Source organism: Lonchura striata, chromosome 35 (genome assembly GCF_050655825.1).
Source record: "Lonchura striata isolate lonStrDom1 chromosome 35, ASM5065582v1, whole genome shotgun sequence".
NCBI lineage: Eukaryota > Metazoa > Chordata > Aves > Passeriformes > Estrildidae > Lonchura > Lonchura striata.
In genome coordinates, this window is record NC_140737.1 from 3,833,620 (window position 1) to 3,850,785 (window position 17,166).

General features: G+C 49.7%; 1 protein-coding gene across 1 annotated transcript in view; it reads right to left on the reverse strand.

Moving 5' to 3' along the window:
• Positions 1-16,617, reverse strand: part of LOC146764273 (uncharacterized) — a 189,633-nt gene extending 173,016 nt beyond the window's left edge. The window contains exons 1-3 of the mRNA XM_085565264.1: positions 16,217-16,617; positions 15,830-15,857; positions 15,300-15,402 (exon numbers count right to left, since the gene is read on the reverse strand). Of these exons, the coding sequence (XP_085421390.1) occupies positions 15,300-15,402; positions 15,830-15,857; positions 16,217-16,320 (235 nt within the window). The 5' untranslated portion in view covers positions 16,321-16,617. The remainder of the gene's footprint in view (positions 1-15,299; positions 15,403-15,829; positions 15,858-16,216) is intronic.
• Positions 16,618-17,166: the final 549 nt, after the last annotated feature.

Genomic DNA, 17,166 nt, shown 5'->3' on the forward strand with positions numbered 1-17,166 from the left:
CTGGGTACCGGTGCTGGGTGAGACACAGGTCTGATCGCTACAGCAGAGGGTCCCCTCTGTTTCACACCGACTGTCCTGCCGAGAGGTTTTTATACGATTTTTCCTGCCCGAGGCAGAGTCCCTTTTCTTCCTTTCAGGTCTGCACATATTCCTGTGGAGTTCTTTCTCTGCAAGGAGCTGAACAAAACCATGGCCGGGGAGTGATAAACATCCAGGGAACAAAACCATGTCCGGGGAGTGATAAACATCCACGATGTGTTCCCAGAATCCAGGAATCCAGTATTGAGATGTATCTCACAGATGGCTCCAGCTATCTCAGTCTTAGATATTTATCAGGTATTCATCATCCTGGTGGATCACCTTGGGGAACACCCATCTTTGGGCTGGCCACATTCATTCATTTGTAAATGAAGATCTCCTTCCTCTTGTCCAGGTGGTTTCAACACTGTGATGCAATCCCCGACACTGACTTGTGTGCTTAAAAATCTTTTTATAAGGGTATTTCTTACCAATACATACATAAAATATATATGGCAATTTTTATCTGCATGAATTATCCCATATACACAAAACAATCCCTCCCCTTCTACATAAACATAGTAATTCCTGATTTCTAAACTTTCTACATAATTATGTGTGACTTTTCCCTATACTACTATCCCATTTCCTAGTTCTTTATAAGAAGGAAATAATCCTCTTAGTTCCCTGAAGGCTTATTATCCCACTCTTGTCTTGGAATTCCCTGGTACAATTTGTAGACATCCCCTTCTCCCTGTATCTGCTCTTTGAATCTGGCCAAAGCATCTGCTGCCCTACCGTGTAGATTTTCCTCCCCCAATTTCATTATTTTTGATACCTGATTTGTTTTTCCCATAGCACATTCTGGGTCTGTGGGCATGGCAGCCACCTGCATACCCTGCACTACTGAGTGTATCGACCTGATAAAGCATGGTATCAGGCAGGGTAGGAATATGATCCCAGCTATTGAACACAATATAAAAAAATATTACCTTTTTCCACCATGCTCCATCAAACAGATGATCCCACCAGGATGCTTGGAGTACAGAGTTCCATTTTTGTACTGGGACATGTGCTACCCTTTTAATTTCTGTCACAGGCCTCTGATGGTTTCTCCATAGTCATCAATCTCTATAGAGCATTATGATTCATTAAACTTTCCACAGACCCCTACTCCCTCTGCTAGTAAATAGTCCAGGGCTATTCTGTTTTGATACACCAAGGCCCTCATTTGGGAGTGTTGTTTAGACAACAGCTCAAGGGCATTTGAGGTGTGGTTAGAGACCATGTCTACCACTGCCCAAAGTCTTATTAGTCGGTTTAACAGATAAATTGGGGTCCTATACCCCCAGCTTTCATCCTGGGCCCATGTTGCAGGACCATAATTCTCTATTATTCTTTCTGCTGGCCACTTCTCGCCCCAGGTCTGACCCCCGCCAAAGATAGGGAATTTCTTTTTCAAATCCCTTCTTCTTCTGCTCAAAGTTTCGTATAAGGGGGCCCCTAGTGAGCTGTGTTCTGATTGAGGTAGGGTAAAGAAAACGTGTCTGATCAATTGAATAGTGCATGATCCTCTCCACCACTGAGGTAGTTCGCTGTATGCTTTCTTCCCACAAATCCAATATAAACCATTCAGGGCTTTCCACCTGACTTTTGTGTTTTTGGGTTTACTCCAGAATCCTCTCAATTCTCTAAGGATTGGTAAGGGTTAGCTCCAGAGCCTTTGTTCCAGCAGTGTTCGATTTTTTTCTCTCCATTCACATTTAGTGCCTTTTTCCCAGCTCCAGTACCCTACTAGGTACCTACTAGGTACTGGCTTTTGTTAAGGGAATTTACTGTTGGAGTGGACAGACATGAAGTGTATCCCACCATTTCAGTGTGCTCCTTTCCCTCCCTGCTAATGCAAAATGTCCCAATTATAGCATTATCCCATTTCAGGAGTTGATCTAGAGCTAAGCTCTCACCTTTTCAAGGCCACTTCTCTGCAGACTTGAGCCCTCTGCAGATCCAGCAATTGGACAGCCCCAATTCTGTTGCAGTTTCTTGCATCAGATCCACAAACAGGTTTTGATCGGAGGCAGGGAAACTCCAACTGGTATATTGTTTTTTGAGCTGATCATATTGCTCGCTTAGGGTTCCCAGCCTTTCTTGCTCCATCCTTTTTCTCATCTCTGCCTCTTGTCTTTTTAGTTCCTGTGATACCTGTTTAATTTTGCTCTCCGGGTCCACTCCCTCTTTGTTCTTGAAAAGCAGAACATCGTGTCATATTGCAAACAAACGTGGTCATCCTAATCCTCTAAAAGGTCCATTTTTGGCTCGTTTTTGAGGGACATCTTGGTCTCATATTTTAAGTTCTTCCCGACCCAGTATGTCTGTCCACCCATAACACACATTCCCAAGTGGTTATTGTCATAACACAGTGGGTTAGCCTGAAAGTATGCTACAAACACTGACTCCATCCTTCCCCCAGTCCATACTGTGCAGTTACATTTATCACAGATTGGGACAGATATCTGTTCAACATTTCTTTTATGTTCCTTGTGCTCTGACTGCCCGTCCTTGGGGGTCGCCCTTTGTGAGTAACACCTTATTCTTTCTTTTAGCTTGCGTATCCCCTGCTGGGTGCCGTTTATGGGACAGTGCCCGCTTATCTTACCCTTGCCGCGGTTCCTTGGGGCTGGGGCTGTCGGAGCCTCCGATTCCCCGTGTGCTCTCCGGACAGTCTGTATGCAGAGCCCGCACCTTCACCGGGGCCTCACACCTCTGTGCTGGGCCAGTTAGTGCAACGTGTGCTGGTCTTGAGGCACATTGCTGGACTCAGATTGATCAGGATCCCCACGATTCTGTGGTGTCATACCTGGACTGAGCTGCATACCTCCGTTTAAAGATGCTCCACCTCGGTAGTTTAACTGTATCTGCACTGCAGGGTACTTTATTTAACCTCCGGCACTCAACAGTAATGATTTGAGCTTTTGATCTCAATTTTCCCCTTAGCCTGTTTTGAAACAAATGAAAGCAGATCTCAGAGTCCGCTTCGATTATTCCTAGGCTTGTGGCAAGCTCTTGTTGCTGTCGAGGCAGGATGGGAATGAATAGACTTGACTTAGAAGGCTGCTGAGAGTAAAACTCCCATTTATTCAAAATACACAGCTCTTTTATACAGAGCTTCGCAAGGATCAAATCTATTTGTTCTGAAGTGAAAACAACCCAGAGCATTGGTGCAAAGTGCTTGATGCACAGTGATAGAACTTAACTATAAACAATGTGAAAAACAACAGAAATAAAGCATTATTTACATTCTTTCCCAGCTCTTTCCCAGCTTTTTGCCTGGCTAGAAACTCTCAGTTTCTTTCTTTGACTGAATCTGAGACCCACAGCTCTAAGATATGGTAGTTCCCCTTCTAGGCACTTACCACATAAACCCTTTGGCCAATATTCCCTTCTACAGTGTGTGACCCAAACCTTGTTACAATACTCATATTTGAAATATACAAATGGATAACATTCACAATGAGGTTCAGTGCACCTTATCAGATCCCTGTCAGTCATTTACTTGGCCACCACAAGGTTATCTTCAAATCTCCAGGAGGAAAGGTGACTTTTCACTCTGGCATCTCTTCCTGGTGCTCGACCTTCTTCACTCGGGATGCGTGTGTCCACCCCTTTTCTGCTGTTTGTATTGCTGTATCTGTGGTTAAGAGGACGAGAAAAGGGCTTTCCCAGTGAGGTGTCAGTGGGGCTTCTCTCCACGTTTTTATGAGCACTTTGTCCCCAGGATGAACTTTATGTGTGGAAAAACCTAAAGGGGCACCTTGTGTTATTATTCCCTGCTTCCGCAATTCCTGCAGATTCTTACTTATGGCTGTGAGATACGGCTGTGTCTGTGCATCTTCTATCCTCGGATGCCCCACTGGCATACCATGTTCATATGGCATCCCATACAGCATTTTGAAAGGTGACACTCCAGTCTCGGAGTGAGGCATGGTCTGGATATTTAGCAAGGCTAAGGGGAGGCACTTTAACCAGGACATTTTTGTTTCCAAAATCAATTTTGCTAATTGAACCTTTAATGTTTGATTTATCCTTTCAACTTGTTCAGAGCTCTGAGGATGCCATGGGGTGTGGTATTCCCACTGGATCCCCAGAGCGTTGGCTTGTTGTCTAATAATTTTTGAGGTGAAGTGTGTCTCCTGGTCCGCATCTATGTATTTTACTAACCCACATCAGGGTATGATTTCTTCTAGTAGAAATTTTGATACTGTCTGAGCCATCACCTGAGAGCTCAGGAGGGCTTCTACCCTGTGGGTTAGTTTATCCACTATTACAAATAAAAATTTATATCTCCCCACCTTAGGCAGATCAGTAAAATCTACCTGAATCCTTTTGAAAGGTCTGTATGCCACTGGGTGATTTCCCAGTGCCAGCTGCCGTGTTTTTGCCTGATTAATCTTTTGACAAATCATACACCCCTGCACCTCTTGTTTTACCAGTTCATAAATCCTCTTGCACCTGAAGAATCCAGGGAATTGCTCTGCCAGGGCCTGGAATCCCCAGTGTGTTTGTTGATGTAATCTTCTCAGGATGTTTCTGCTGTAGTCTTTAGACAACAGCTCCCTCCCATCTGGCAATTTCCACTTACCTCCTTCTATCTGGTCTCCTATCTTCTTGTACCCCTCGATTTCCTTCAGGAAGGGGTGGGGAGGATATTCCTGAAACTCCCCTTCTTCGATTCCTGGGGTACTTACCTTCATTAGAGGCACGCTTTTGTCCTCTTTGTCTGGTAAATTGTTCCCTTGGGTCCTGAACTGCATTCCTGTCTGGTGCCCTTTCACGTGGACTATGGCAATTGCCTCTGGCCCCCTTATAACCTTTAAGATTTGCCTGATTATTTCTTCATGCACTAGCCTCTTTCCCTGAGTATTGAGTAACCCTTGTTCTTCCCAAATCTTTCCAAATATGTGTACCACCCCAAATGCATAATTTGAATCTGTAAAAATTGTTCCTTTTTTCCCTTCTAATTTCCACAGGGCCCTCAATACTGCGTACAACTCACAAGCTTGTGCTGACCATCCGGGATTCAGGGGTCCTGATTCCACTACCTCCCTGGTTTTGCCATCAGGAAATATCCTGATTTCCTTTTCCCATCTATGACCCTTGCAGAGCCACCCACAAACCATTTTTCACCTTCTTCTAAATCTGGCATTATTTTGATCTGCAGCTCCACCACTTCTGCGCAGTCATGGGAAGGCACTCCTGCGGCTTCCCCAGTCAGGAATCGCGCGTGATTTTGCACCGAGGTAGTTCACAATTCCAAATCCCGGGAGTGGATTAATACAGCCTCATATTGTAGGAGCCTGGCGTCAGTTGGCCACTTGTCAGCCTTTTGCTGCAGAATGCCCCGACGGTCACCTGCGACCAGGGACCTCAGATAACGGGAAGCTGGACAGGACAGAACACACATCCAACCAATATGATTAATGCAACGTTCTCCATTTATTCGAGAGAAGATGGCAGATTGTATACACTTCTATATAGTTTATACTTTACAAAGCACTCTCATTGGCAAGCTAACATTGTTTACCTTTGTCTTAAAGTGGCCTAAACCTTACACTATAAACCTATACTACTTTACACCCAGACAGCCCAGTGCTTCGCATCACACCTTAATACAATTTCTATCTGCGCCACAAGCTCTTCATTTCTAACTGCGTCAGAGGCTGGAAGGCCTCACAAGCCCCAAATCTGTGGCCTAGACTGAGGGGAAGCTCAATTCTCACTCCAGACATAAATCATGCCCTCTCTCTCAGAAATTCTGTAACAGTCACCTTCTTAGCCTCCTCCACCAATACTGTCACTGCTGCAATTGCTTGGTAAGATCCCTGCTTACAGGATCTAAAAGCTTTGATACATACCCCACCAGCTTCTTGGCCCCTGCCCAATCCTGCGTTAAAACCCCATGGGCAGTGTGATTACTGATGTCCAGGAACAGCTGAAAAGGTTTCTTTACATCAGGGAGGCTCAACTCTGGAGCTGCCGCGAGGGTTTATTTTAATTTCTTGAAACCCTCCTCATCCTGCTCTGTCTACTTTAGCTTGTCCGTGATAAGCTTTTCATGAAGAAACTTTTCCTTCTCACTATATCCCTCGATCCATTGCCTGCAGTATCCTGGAAGCCCCAGCAGCTGCCTGATCTCCTTTTTTCTTCGTGGAGGGGGTAAAGTAATGATACCAGTTATCCTGTCCGGATCCAACTTCTTACCTTTTGTTAACCAATGCCCTAGGTACTAGACCTCAGGCTCTGTGAACTGTAATTTCAATTTGAGACCTTCAACCCTTTTTCCCTTAAGAAGTTTAATAGTGCTATGGTCCCACACATCCTCCTCCCTGAGTCCGGCTGCCAATAGGTCATCTACGTATTGTAGTAATTTGGTCCCTTTAACGGGCACAAACTCACTTAAGAGTTTTTCAAGGGCTTGTCCAAATAGGTTTGGTGAGTATAGAGAATAGATTTACCACCCTCAAATCTTGCACCAGCCTGTAATTACCATCCACCTTCTGTACTGCCAAGATAGGAGTGTAATGTCTTGACATGCACAGTTCCAATGTGCCTTTCTTTCTTAGATCTTCTATTACAGCCTTCAGTCCATTCCTGCCTTTCATGGGAATGCAGTACTGTTTAATCCTGATTGGATCCTCCGGTCTCTGGATCTCAGTGTGAATTGGCTCCATGTTTAACCTCCCCGCCTCTTCCTGAGTGGAGTGTTTAACCTCCCCGCCTCTTCCCAAATCACACTTTGGGATTTATCTCATTTTTGTCCTCAGCGGTTATTTTGTATAAACTTACTGTGAGCTGGGAGTCCTGTGCTATCAGTCTTATCCCCAGAGCTACCATTAGATCCCTCCCCAGCAAATTATAATCTGCTTCTTCTACCAGTACTATGTTCCCCAGACAAAACTTATTTTCTATTTCCACATTTGTTAAAACCAGTACCTTAAAGGGTTCCCCTTTAGCCCCAATGACCACCATTGAATCCTTGCTTTTAGTAAATCCAGGTGGCAGTTGCTGAACTGTAGTTCTTTCTGCACCTGAATTGACCAAAAACACCAATTCTTGTTTTTGGGGGTCTAAATTTTAATTTTATCAAGGGCTCTCCAGGTGTTCTGGACCCCAAATTATAAAGCCCCTGATACCTCTAATCCTCCTGGAAGATCTGTTCATCCTTCATTCTCTTCTTACAGTCTCTTTTAAAGTGCCCTTTCTGTTTACAGTAAAAGCACTCAGGGCTGCTTACCTGTTTGTTTATGCCTTTCTTCTGAGAGGGGTTAGGTTTTCCCTGGGGCTGTTGTGTTTGTGCCAGCTTTCCGGGATTTTGTATCTGCTCCTGTTTTTGCATTCCCTTACTGCCACCACCAGGTATCCTTGCCTGTGCTTTTTATTTTTCATTATCCCTTCTCATGTAAACCTTCTGTGTCTCCCTTAACAATTCTTGGAGGCTTTTCTCTTGACAAGTTTCTATTTTTTCTAGCTTTTTCCGTATGTCCTCCCATGATTTAGCAACAGATTGTGTTTTAAACAGAATACCCCCGACAGGTGAATTAGGGTCGGTATCCGAATACATTTGGAGGCTCTTTCTCGGCCTCTCCAGCCATTTGGTGGGTATTTCATCCCTCCCCTGGCATTCCCCCAATGCTTTACTAATGTTCTGTCCCTTTGGTACCATCCCCCAAATTCCCTGTATTACCATGTTCCTTAGCCCTATCATTTTAGACTGATCCTTCTCTGCCTGGGTGTTCTATGATGGCCTCTGTTCAGGCTTTCTCTCGTGCCACTCCCTCCCTGGGGATTCCTGTGTTCTCAATCATTTATTGCAGCCTGCCGTATCATGTCCCGTTCCTCGGCGTTGAATAACGACCTTAGAATGGTGCAGATGTCATCATATGAATAGATGATGTTCCCCAAAAATTCATCCAGCCTCTCTGCCACCCCTAGAGGCATTATCCATTAATTTCCGCATTTCCTTGCTGAAAGCTCTTACATCTCCCATATTGATCGGCACATTTACGTACCCAATGACTCCGGGAGCGGTTGGTACTTCCCTTAGAGGGTAAAGACTGGGTCTGTCCCCTTCCTCCTCACTATCGTCATGGTTTTCTCTCCGTGTCTTGCACCGTGTTCTGCTAGCTGGAGGATAAGCAGTTTTCCCAGGGGGAGGTGTGTGCCCGGGATCGTCTGCCTGTTGTGGTGCAGGTGGGGCTGGGAGGGACCTGATGGGTCCGGCAGCAGCGGAGCCGAGGGCTGTGTGTTACACGGCGGTGCCTGTGCCTGTGCAGGCTGAGGCGGGCGCCCCGCTGGTGCAGGCACAGGGGCCTGAGCCTGGGGAGGAGAATTCAGGTACAGGGGTGGAAGATTGTCCAAGGGCTCTGTCTTGGTTTGGAAAGGCAGGAGTCTGTGAAAGCAGGCAAGAGCCTCTTGTGAAATGGAAAAGGTAAACTCCCTCTCTCCGAATTACCACAATTTCAAAAAAAGCTCTTAGGTAAAGATATGGGAATGGGAATAACAGTTCTTTATTAGGAGAAAAACTAAATAAAAATAATAATAATAAAAATGTAATTAGTACAAACAAAACTAGTGAGAGTCAGAAACCTAACACCCTGAGGAGTTAGGGTGTTGGCAGTAGTCTAGTTAAATGGTGGCTGTTTTTCCTGGAGTGGCAGATGAAATGCTGCTGGATTGGTGATCTCTAGAAGGGTGGAGTTTTCTTTGAAGGTCTGGTAGTAGTTGGGCTTGGTCTTCCTCTGGGAATCCAGCAGAGAAATGAGCTGCTTTTCTGGAAATCCAGCTAATAGCTGCTCAGTGTCCCAAAAAGTGCAGATTTTATGCAGGTAGGGGTGCTTGGCTCCTCCCCCTGGGTGGAGCATCTCACCATGGGATGATGTAACTTTACCGGTCATGCAGTGAGTCATTCAATGGTCCATGAACTGAAGATATCTCCCCAGAGGGAGACATTGTTCTTGGAAGAGATAAGAAAACTGCCCAACCTCCAACAGATGGCAGATAGAATACATGCTTATCTTACAAGCCAGGACAATTGTTATGGAAAGTTATTCTCATGGTGTAATCTTGTCTCTGAAACTGCAGGGGAAAAAAAAAATTCCAACAATATCTTTAGTGCTAGAGAGTCAAGGCATTCCTTGGTTCTGGCAAAGATGTGCAACAGAAATCATTTCATTCACACATAGGCTGGCTGTGCAGAGAAAATTATCCCATGACATGTGAGTTTTACTACATTTTCCTAAATTTATACAGTCTGAACCAATCTAAATCCATTGGTTTAATGTTCATTGCTTCCAAGTTGTGTAGTTTTTAGTATTTGGTTTCCTACTGGACCCAGATTTCTTTGCCTCTGATGTTAATTAGGTTCGAACTCCTGGATTTCCTTCTCAGCCTTTTGCAGGCCAGGTGCCTCTAACTCTGCCGGGGGCAGTGTCTGGGGTAGGTGTTGGTTGCTGTTTGCTGCTGGGCACTGATGTTTTGTGGGTATCTTTTGGGGTATTCCCAGTGTGTTGAGATGTTAAACTCATCTCCATTGAGTGGTGTAACATCCCTTGAAAAAACCTTTAACATTTCTTTCCCCAAGGCAAAGGCAAAGCAAGCCTGAGTAGAGAAATAATATTTTTTTTTAATGAAACTTGCTACATTTTCCACCAACCCAGCTAATGCAGTGTGAGTGTAACTGAGTGGAATTGTCCCGGTGTGTCCCCAGCAGCTGTGGCAGTGCAGGCCCAGCGAGCACTGAAGCTGCAGCAGTGGCAGCAAGGGCTGGCCCCGGTGGCTGGAGCTGCCCAAGGAGGGTGGCCAGGCCGAGGATTTCAGCAGAGGAGGTGTGGGCAGGCCCAGGGCCTTGCCCCGCTGTGGAGCCCTGGCTGCTGCTGCGCTGCCTTCAGTGCAGGCTCAGGGGGGCCTCCCATCCTCCTGCTGCAGGCGGGAAGTGCAAATCTCCGGGGCTGCAGAGACCTGGAGCCCAGGCTGAGGGGTCCCCCCGTGTTCAGCTGTGCTGGCGGCTGTTTCTGGCCTCGGGGCCCCTTGGCATGGGCCACGCCACTTGGCCACCAGTGGTGCTGCTTTGCACTCCTTAGGCAGAGCCCATGTCCTGCTTGGATGTTGGCAGCAGCAAAGTGCAAAGGCAGGCTCTGTGCCAGCCCAGCTTCCTGGGGGAGAGATTGCACCAGAGACAGGATTCTGGCCACAGACTGCTTTAAATGTGCATCCCTTATCTGCACCCTGCACTAGGTGGAGAATTCCCAGGGTAAGGAATTCCCAAGATCAATTGCAAGGGGAAGTCATTGAATATCTCCCCTGGGTTTGGCTCTTCTTCTTGCCCAAGCCAATGGCAAAAGCCATACCCATGGCATCTTGGTTTCTATCCCCAGCTTCCACAGGTGTTTCTTTCCCCATTCATTCTTTGTACCCAGCCTGAGCTCTGGGGTTGCCAGGGGTTATGGAGGTCCCATTGTATTCCTAAAGCTCCCATAGCCCCCTGGAGGATCTTTCCTGGAAAATGAGTTCTGCTGTCTGAGTTTGTTGCTTCCACAATCCCTTTTATTGGAATTATGTCTTTTAGAAATACCCTAATAAGTGATCAAATGGGCAATCAGAATTGCTTTTGCCCCCCTGTTAGGTGAGATGGGGTCACCAGAAGATATTGAAGCCTTCCTGCTCAGGGCATTTCAGTGCCAGGCTCTTACAAGCACACACAGCTGTGCTGGTTGAGCTGACCATGGGGGTAACCTGCGCTTTGTCTGATTCCCTTTCCTCAATAACAGCGTGTCTTGGAACTCTTTTCCCTTCTGCTGCCCTTGAAGAGCCATCCACAAAGACATTTTCTGCCTCAGGCCAGGCAATGTCTCCTGAGTCTCCCCCAGGCTGGGTCTGGAGCTGTGTCACTTGAATGCAGTGCTGGGTTTCTTCCCAGCCCCTCTGTGGGCTGTTCAAACAGGAGGCTGGGTTAAACCCTTCCCTGTCCTCAGTTCTGAATCCTCCTGTGCCACTGAACAAGCTTCACACTGTAATAACCGAGCACTGCTCATCCATTGCGAGGCTCTTTTGGTTATCAAAGCTTGAACTTGATGGCAGACTGGAACAGTTGGAGATCCTGTTGTCATCAGGTTTTGGGCCTCAGTTCTGTTGAATCTGTGGCTGCACAATTCTGCAGGCAATGAGGCCGCTCTGGCCACTGGGTGAAACGTTTCCGCCCAAGGATTCATTTGGCATGGCCCTGTTGAACATTCACCTACAATTCCAATTTCTTTTCTGAGTCTGGAAGAGCCAGAGCTGAGGCATCAATATTTTTGGCTTTTCATTTTCTCAAGTTTTGCTCACTTTCTCCTGTCCATACCACAGCATGGAGGCTGTCTGCGGTTAAAAAGTCCTACAATGTTCTGGCTGGAACAGAGAATCCTTAATCCATGTTGTGTAATTCCTATTAATCCTCAGAATTGTCCGGCTCCTTTTTGGTACTGGGAAATGTTACTTCTGTGATTGCCCAGACCCTCTCTGGGTCAATCCACCGGGAATCTTCAGTCCCACTATTTCTCAAATATTTAACCTTTTTCTCCAGCATTTGCCTTTTTTTTATTTCAAAAACTAAAAGATGATTTTTAGACAGGAAATTCAGCCATTTCACAGAGGCTTTGTCTAGCACTTGTTCTTGTCCTCCTCATTGGAGCCATCTGATTCCCTGACTGGCAGGATAGGAGTGCTGTAGGGAGACATCCCTGGCTCCAAGGGCCCTGCCTTTAGCAGGGACTCCATACCAGGCTGTGAGCCCTTCCTTCCCTCCCCTGGAACAGGGTGTTGCTTTTAGACACCACTTGTCCTGGTTGCTTCCAAGTAATTTGGAGAGGCTCCACATCAAATTTTCCCTGGGGCTGCCCACACCTCTGGGTTCCCTTCAGCACAGGCCTTGCCAGACATTTGACACAAAGGTACAGCAGCAATAGCCTCTGTATCACATTTTACAATATTAAAATGCCACCATCAAATTCCTTCCTAGTTAATTACAATCAGAGTAGGAAGAAAAAGAAATTAGTTTATTTCAAACCTATCCCCCACAGCTCCTAATAGTGCATGAACAAATGACACCAGCTCAGTTTTCCCATTTATTCCCTTAATAATGAAAACACTCCTTTAGAATTTTCTCCCCCTATAGGAGATAGGAAATGGAAGGAGAGGCCCCTGTGTCCATCAGGAGAGGCCTCCTCTGGATGCAGACGCAGCCTGAATGTTCTCCAGGGCTCCAGTGTGGTGGGTCCCCGGTGGGATGGGAGCTCAGAGCGCCCTGCCAATCCATGTCCATGCAGGGGTGGACTTGCTCCTGCTGAGGGTGCTGCTGTCTGTGCTTGCAGTGTCCTTGTGGGCTGCAGCTGGAGCCCTGACTCCTTCCCAGGGGCTGTTTGGGTGGGCTCTGCCCTGGCCAGGAGGGCAATGCCTCTGCCAGGTGCTTGTGGCCGACCCCGTCATCCCCTGGGTGCTGGGGCCCCCTTGGGCCTTGGGGTTGATCCCTCAGGGGCTGTGGGAACTCTGCCATGGCCTTTGCCTTCAGCTTGGCCTTTTGCTCATCCCTTCTTGCCTTCAGCTGCTGTGCCTTTGTGCCCAAGTGCTGCAGGGCCTTCTTGTGCCACTCCTGCAGCCCCGGTCACTGCCTGTGGGTGCTCATCCTCTGAGAGCTGCTGAGCTTTCTGCAAAACCTTTCCTTTCTGCAGGGACCCAAAGCAAATCCTGAACAGCAAATCCTGATCCTTCCATGTGCACTCTGCATTTCCCAGCTGTTCCTTTGTTTTCCCCGTTGTGCTCAGGGTCCCTGCCCAGCCCGTGTGGCAGAGCCGGTGCCTGTCCTGCCGCAGTGTCCAAAGGCGGCCCCCCCGGCGGGCAGGGCCGGCAGCTCCCCGGGGCCGGGCAGCGGCCGGGGCGTCCCGCAGCCTCCTGGGGGCCGGGGGCCACTGCCGGCCCTGCCCGGGGCTGGTGGGGTCAGGCAGCGCCCGGCGCTGAGCCCCGGCTGCCCCACAGCCCCGGCCCGGCCCCGCAGCTCCCCACAGGCCCCAGCCCGTGCTCCCGGTGCCGCACCTCTGCGCCCGGTGCTGCCGCTGCCACCGCAGAGAAACCCCTGGCATCCTGACCTCCTGCTTTTCCTCTCCTGGAAACTGGGGATGGAAAGGTTCTGGATCAGCTGGCAAATTGTGAGGATAAGACCCTGCTGAAAAACATTCCAATCCTGAGTATTGTTCTGTTCCCCCTCTTTTCCAGCATCCATTTTCTTACCACATAGATTCCTCCTGCTGCTTCTTGCCTGAACAATATTGCTGCACACTCCCCTTCACCCAATCCCTTCCCAGCACACCGTCCATCCATCCCCTGTTGTACAAATCCCTTCTCCACTTGCCTCCCTGGGTGCCCATGTCCTTAATTACCTCTGGGGGAATGTGCAGACTACCTCAACATTCTCCCAAGGGACCCTTCAGAGACATTTTGGGATCATCATCCCTTTGGCCAGGCCCCCTCCCTGGCTTTCCCTTTTCTCCCCTCCATGGGTGCCCTGCCATGTTCACTCCCCGAGGATCCCAGGGCACTCACTGATGAGATTTTCAGTGCTCTCTCCCTGCTGACTCTTCACAGACCCCCTGATGTGTCACTCGTCTGTCTCCTGGTCACTCCCGGGCCCCCAGTCAATCGCCGGTGCTGCCGCCAGCCAAGGGAGCCGATCACCCAAAGTGGGTGAGGCACCTTCAGCTGCACTCCCTGCCCGCCGCCCCGGACGGTGGAAAGAATTCGGGATGAACCCCAGGGTGTGTGGAAAAATTGACATGAGCAGAGAATTCTGTCCACAAAGCAGACGGAGGAATCCTGTAAAATTTCATTCCTAAGAAAAGGGAGAGGCCATGGGACATTCAGGCCATGGGATCTCGCCAATTGTTGGAGGACACCGTCTCATTTTCATCCAAATTTTCCCAGCTGCATCTCCCTTTCCCTTTCTGTGTTGGCTGAAATACTTGAGAGCTACAGACTTCTCAATCCACCTACTACTTACCCCTTTCATATGCACCCCAGTTTTGTATAGCAGATGATACTCATGGCTCTGTTAAGGCTTTGTTGTTCTTCTCCAAGTTAATGAATTTAGCAAGACCTTGGCTGAGCAGCAGTCTGTGTCATCAAATAACATTTTCGGAAACCAATGGATTCTCCTGTCACACCCTTATGTACAATTCTCTAGCCCTATCTCCGAGCAGATTCAGAGCATCTGTTTGTAAAGGCACTTTCCTGTTGTTCCTTCCATGGGGTCCCCCGTTTGTGGGACATCCCCCCTGGAGCAGGGTGTCCCCTCTGTGCTGCAGCCCCAGGGCTCGGGCAGAGCTCAGCCAATCAGAGCCCGCGGCGCTGATGACTCACCAGTTGCCAGGCAGACTCGCAGCTCCCCGCGTTCCCCACCTGGACCCACCTGCGCCCCCCCTCGGCCCCATGGCCCCGCGAGGGGAATTTGGGGAGGTGGGAGTGGGGCAGCGCCAAGGCCGGGCCCCCCGCGCTGTCCTGGCGGGAGCGGCTGCAGTGGGGACCGAGTGCGGGCGGGAGCGGCCGAGAGCCCAGCGCTGCCCCAGCCCGACCTGCCCCAGCTCCATCCCTGCCCCTGCGCTGGGATGCTGTGGGTGTGGGGGGAAGAGGGAGCCGGCAGTGGGTGCTGGGCCTGGGGGCAGGAGGAGAAGGGAAGGAGAAGCAGGCTTGAGGAACAAAATGGTCAAACGATGCAGGTGGCAGTAGAGGGTGGGATTGTGCAGGAGAAGGAGGAATAGCAGGAGGAAGAGGAGTGTGAGGAAGAGGAGAGACACAGGAGGAGGAGGAGGAGCAGAAAGAGGAAGCAGCAGAAGGTTCCGCCCCTCCCTGTGTCTGCAGCCTCCCCCCAGCCCAGGAGTGCTGCTCCCCCCACATGCAGCAGGTGACTGTGGAAGTGGATCCACGATTTTCATGGGGTGAATCTTGGTGTTTCTGAGCTTTCTTGGGCTAAATGTTGGTGCTTTGGTTTTATGTGGCAGCTGAATCTTTATCTTTTGGAGGAGGTTTTTCCTGAGTTGTGATGTTTAGGGAGTTTTTGATTTGTGTCTTGGAAGTTTGCAGTATTTTTGGGCTGAATCTTGGTGTTTTGGAGGTTCTTACAGACACAAGATTCCCAATGACTTCCTGAGATGAACTTGGGCAAGGTGGAACCTCCATTCCAAGGTGCTCTCCTCTTGTTTTTTCCCCAAACCAGGATTTGTCATACCCAGGGTGTGCCTGGATGGAGGAGGAAAAGCCCCAGAGATGCTGCAGGAGGAGGAGCTGCAAACCCAGCCCAGGGAGCTGCGGGGAGGAAAGAGCCCCCTGAGCCAGGAAGGCTGGCGGAGATCCAGGCGGAGCTCGGAGCTGGTGGAGAAGCCTCATGGCAGGGAGAAGCCCCACAAGTGCTTGGAATGTGGGAAGGGTTTCAGGCGGAGCGACCACCTGGTCCAGCACCAGAGGATCCACACTGGGGAGAGGCCCTACGAGTGTGGGGAGTGTGGGAAGAGGTTTCAGAGAAGCTCCAGTCTCCTCAGTCATGAGCGGATTCACACAGAGGAGAGGCCCTTCCGCTGCCCCGACTGCGGGAAGGGCTTCAAGCACAACTCCAGCCTCACCGTGCACCGGCGCATCCACACCGGGGAGAGGCCCTATGAGTGTGGGAAGTGTGGGAAGGGCTTCAAAGACATGTCTGGCCTGATGGTGCACCAGGTGATCCACACTGGGGAACGGCCCTATGAGTGCTTGGATTGTGGGAAGAGCTTTGGGAGGAGGTCAGGCCTGAGAAGACACCAGCGCATCCACACTGGGGAGAGGCCCTACGAGTGTCCCCAGTGTGGGAAGAGGTTTCAGACCAGCTCCAGTGTCCTCCTACATGAGCGGATTCACACAGAGGAGAGGCCCTTCCGCTGCCCCGACTGCGGGAAGGGCTTCAAGCAAAACTCCAGCCTCACTGAGCACCAGCGCATCCACACCGGGGAGAGGCCCTACGAATGTGGGAAGTGTGGGAAGAGCTTCTCCAGGAGCTCTCACTTGACCCGGCACCAACGGAGGCACCAGTAAGGGAAGCCCTGTGAGTGCCCCGAGTGAGGGAAGAGCTTGGAGTGAGGGAAGAGAGTGAGGGAAGAGCTTGGTGAGCTGCTGCAGCTCCATCCCCCATGGGAGGATCCGGGCTGGATGATCCCCAGTGAACCCCATTGGGCAGAGCCCTGGTGCCCCCATATGGGGAATAAAACAGAGAGTAAAGCAATGGAGCTGATAAAGAGGCCCGATATCTGAGGCCTGACTGAGCAGAAACTGTGGGAGACACAGACACAGTTTTAAGTCTCCCTTGGCAAGAAGACTGACCAGGCAATATGGTGTGAGACTTTTTGATAAGGTAATGTTACCAGGTGATGTGATGTCATGAAGAATGTGTAACCAATGGGAAATTGTTACCAAAAATAGAGCCCTCTATAAGCCCCATACAAGTCAATCCCTGTATAAACACCTGGTACACTCAATAAAATTGGCTTTGTTCTAAACTCGGATGTCCCCGTCTCTCCATGGTGGATAACCCTGTTGTGGGTGATCCCCGTTGGGTGGGGGAAGGTGCTGGAGGGATTTCTTTCCCTTCTCCTGGTGCTGCCGTGGTTTGGTTGGTAATAAATTCCCTCCCTGTGCCCAGGCCGGGTCTGTTGTCCCCGTGCCGGTGCTCGGGGCGGGATCTCTCCCGTTCCTTCTCTGCACTGCCGGGCCTCTCCTCAGCCAATGAGAGAACGCGGTGGAGAAGAGTCAGCCAATGAGAGCGAGCGGGGCTGATGACTCACCAGTTGCCGGGCAGACCCGCAGCAGGCAGTGTTCCCCACCTGGACCCGCCCTCCCTGCCCAGTGCCGGCCCCGCCGTGGGGTCCCCCCAAGTCCCTCCCCAGTGCCCCCATGAACTGGGCTGGGTTTAACTGGGAAGCTTTACTGGGAACACTGGGAGCAGGGGGCAGGGCCAGAGTGACAGCAGGGCTGGGGGGACACGACCCCCCCAAAATTAGCATCATGATTGAGCGGGGGGTCCCGACCTGGCCCGAGGTCACA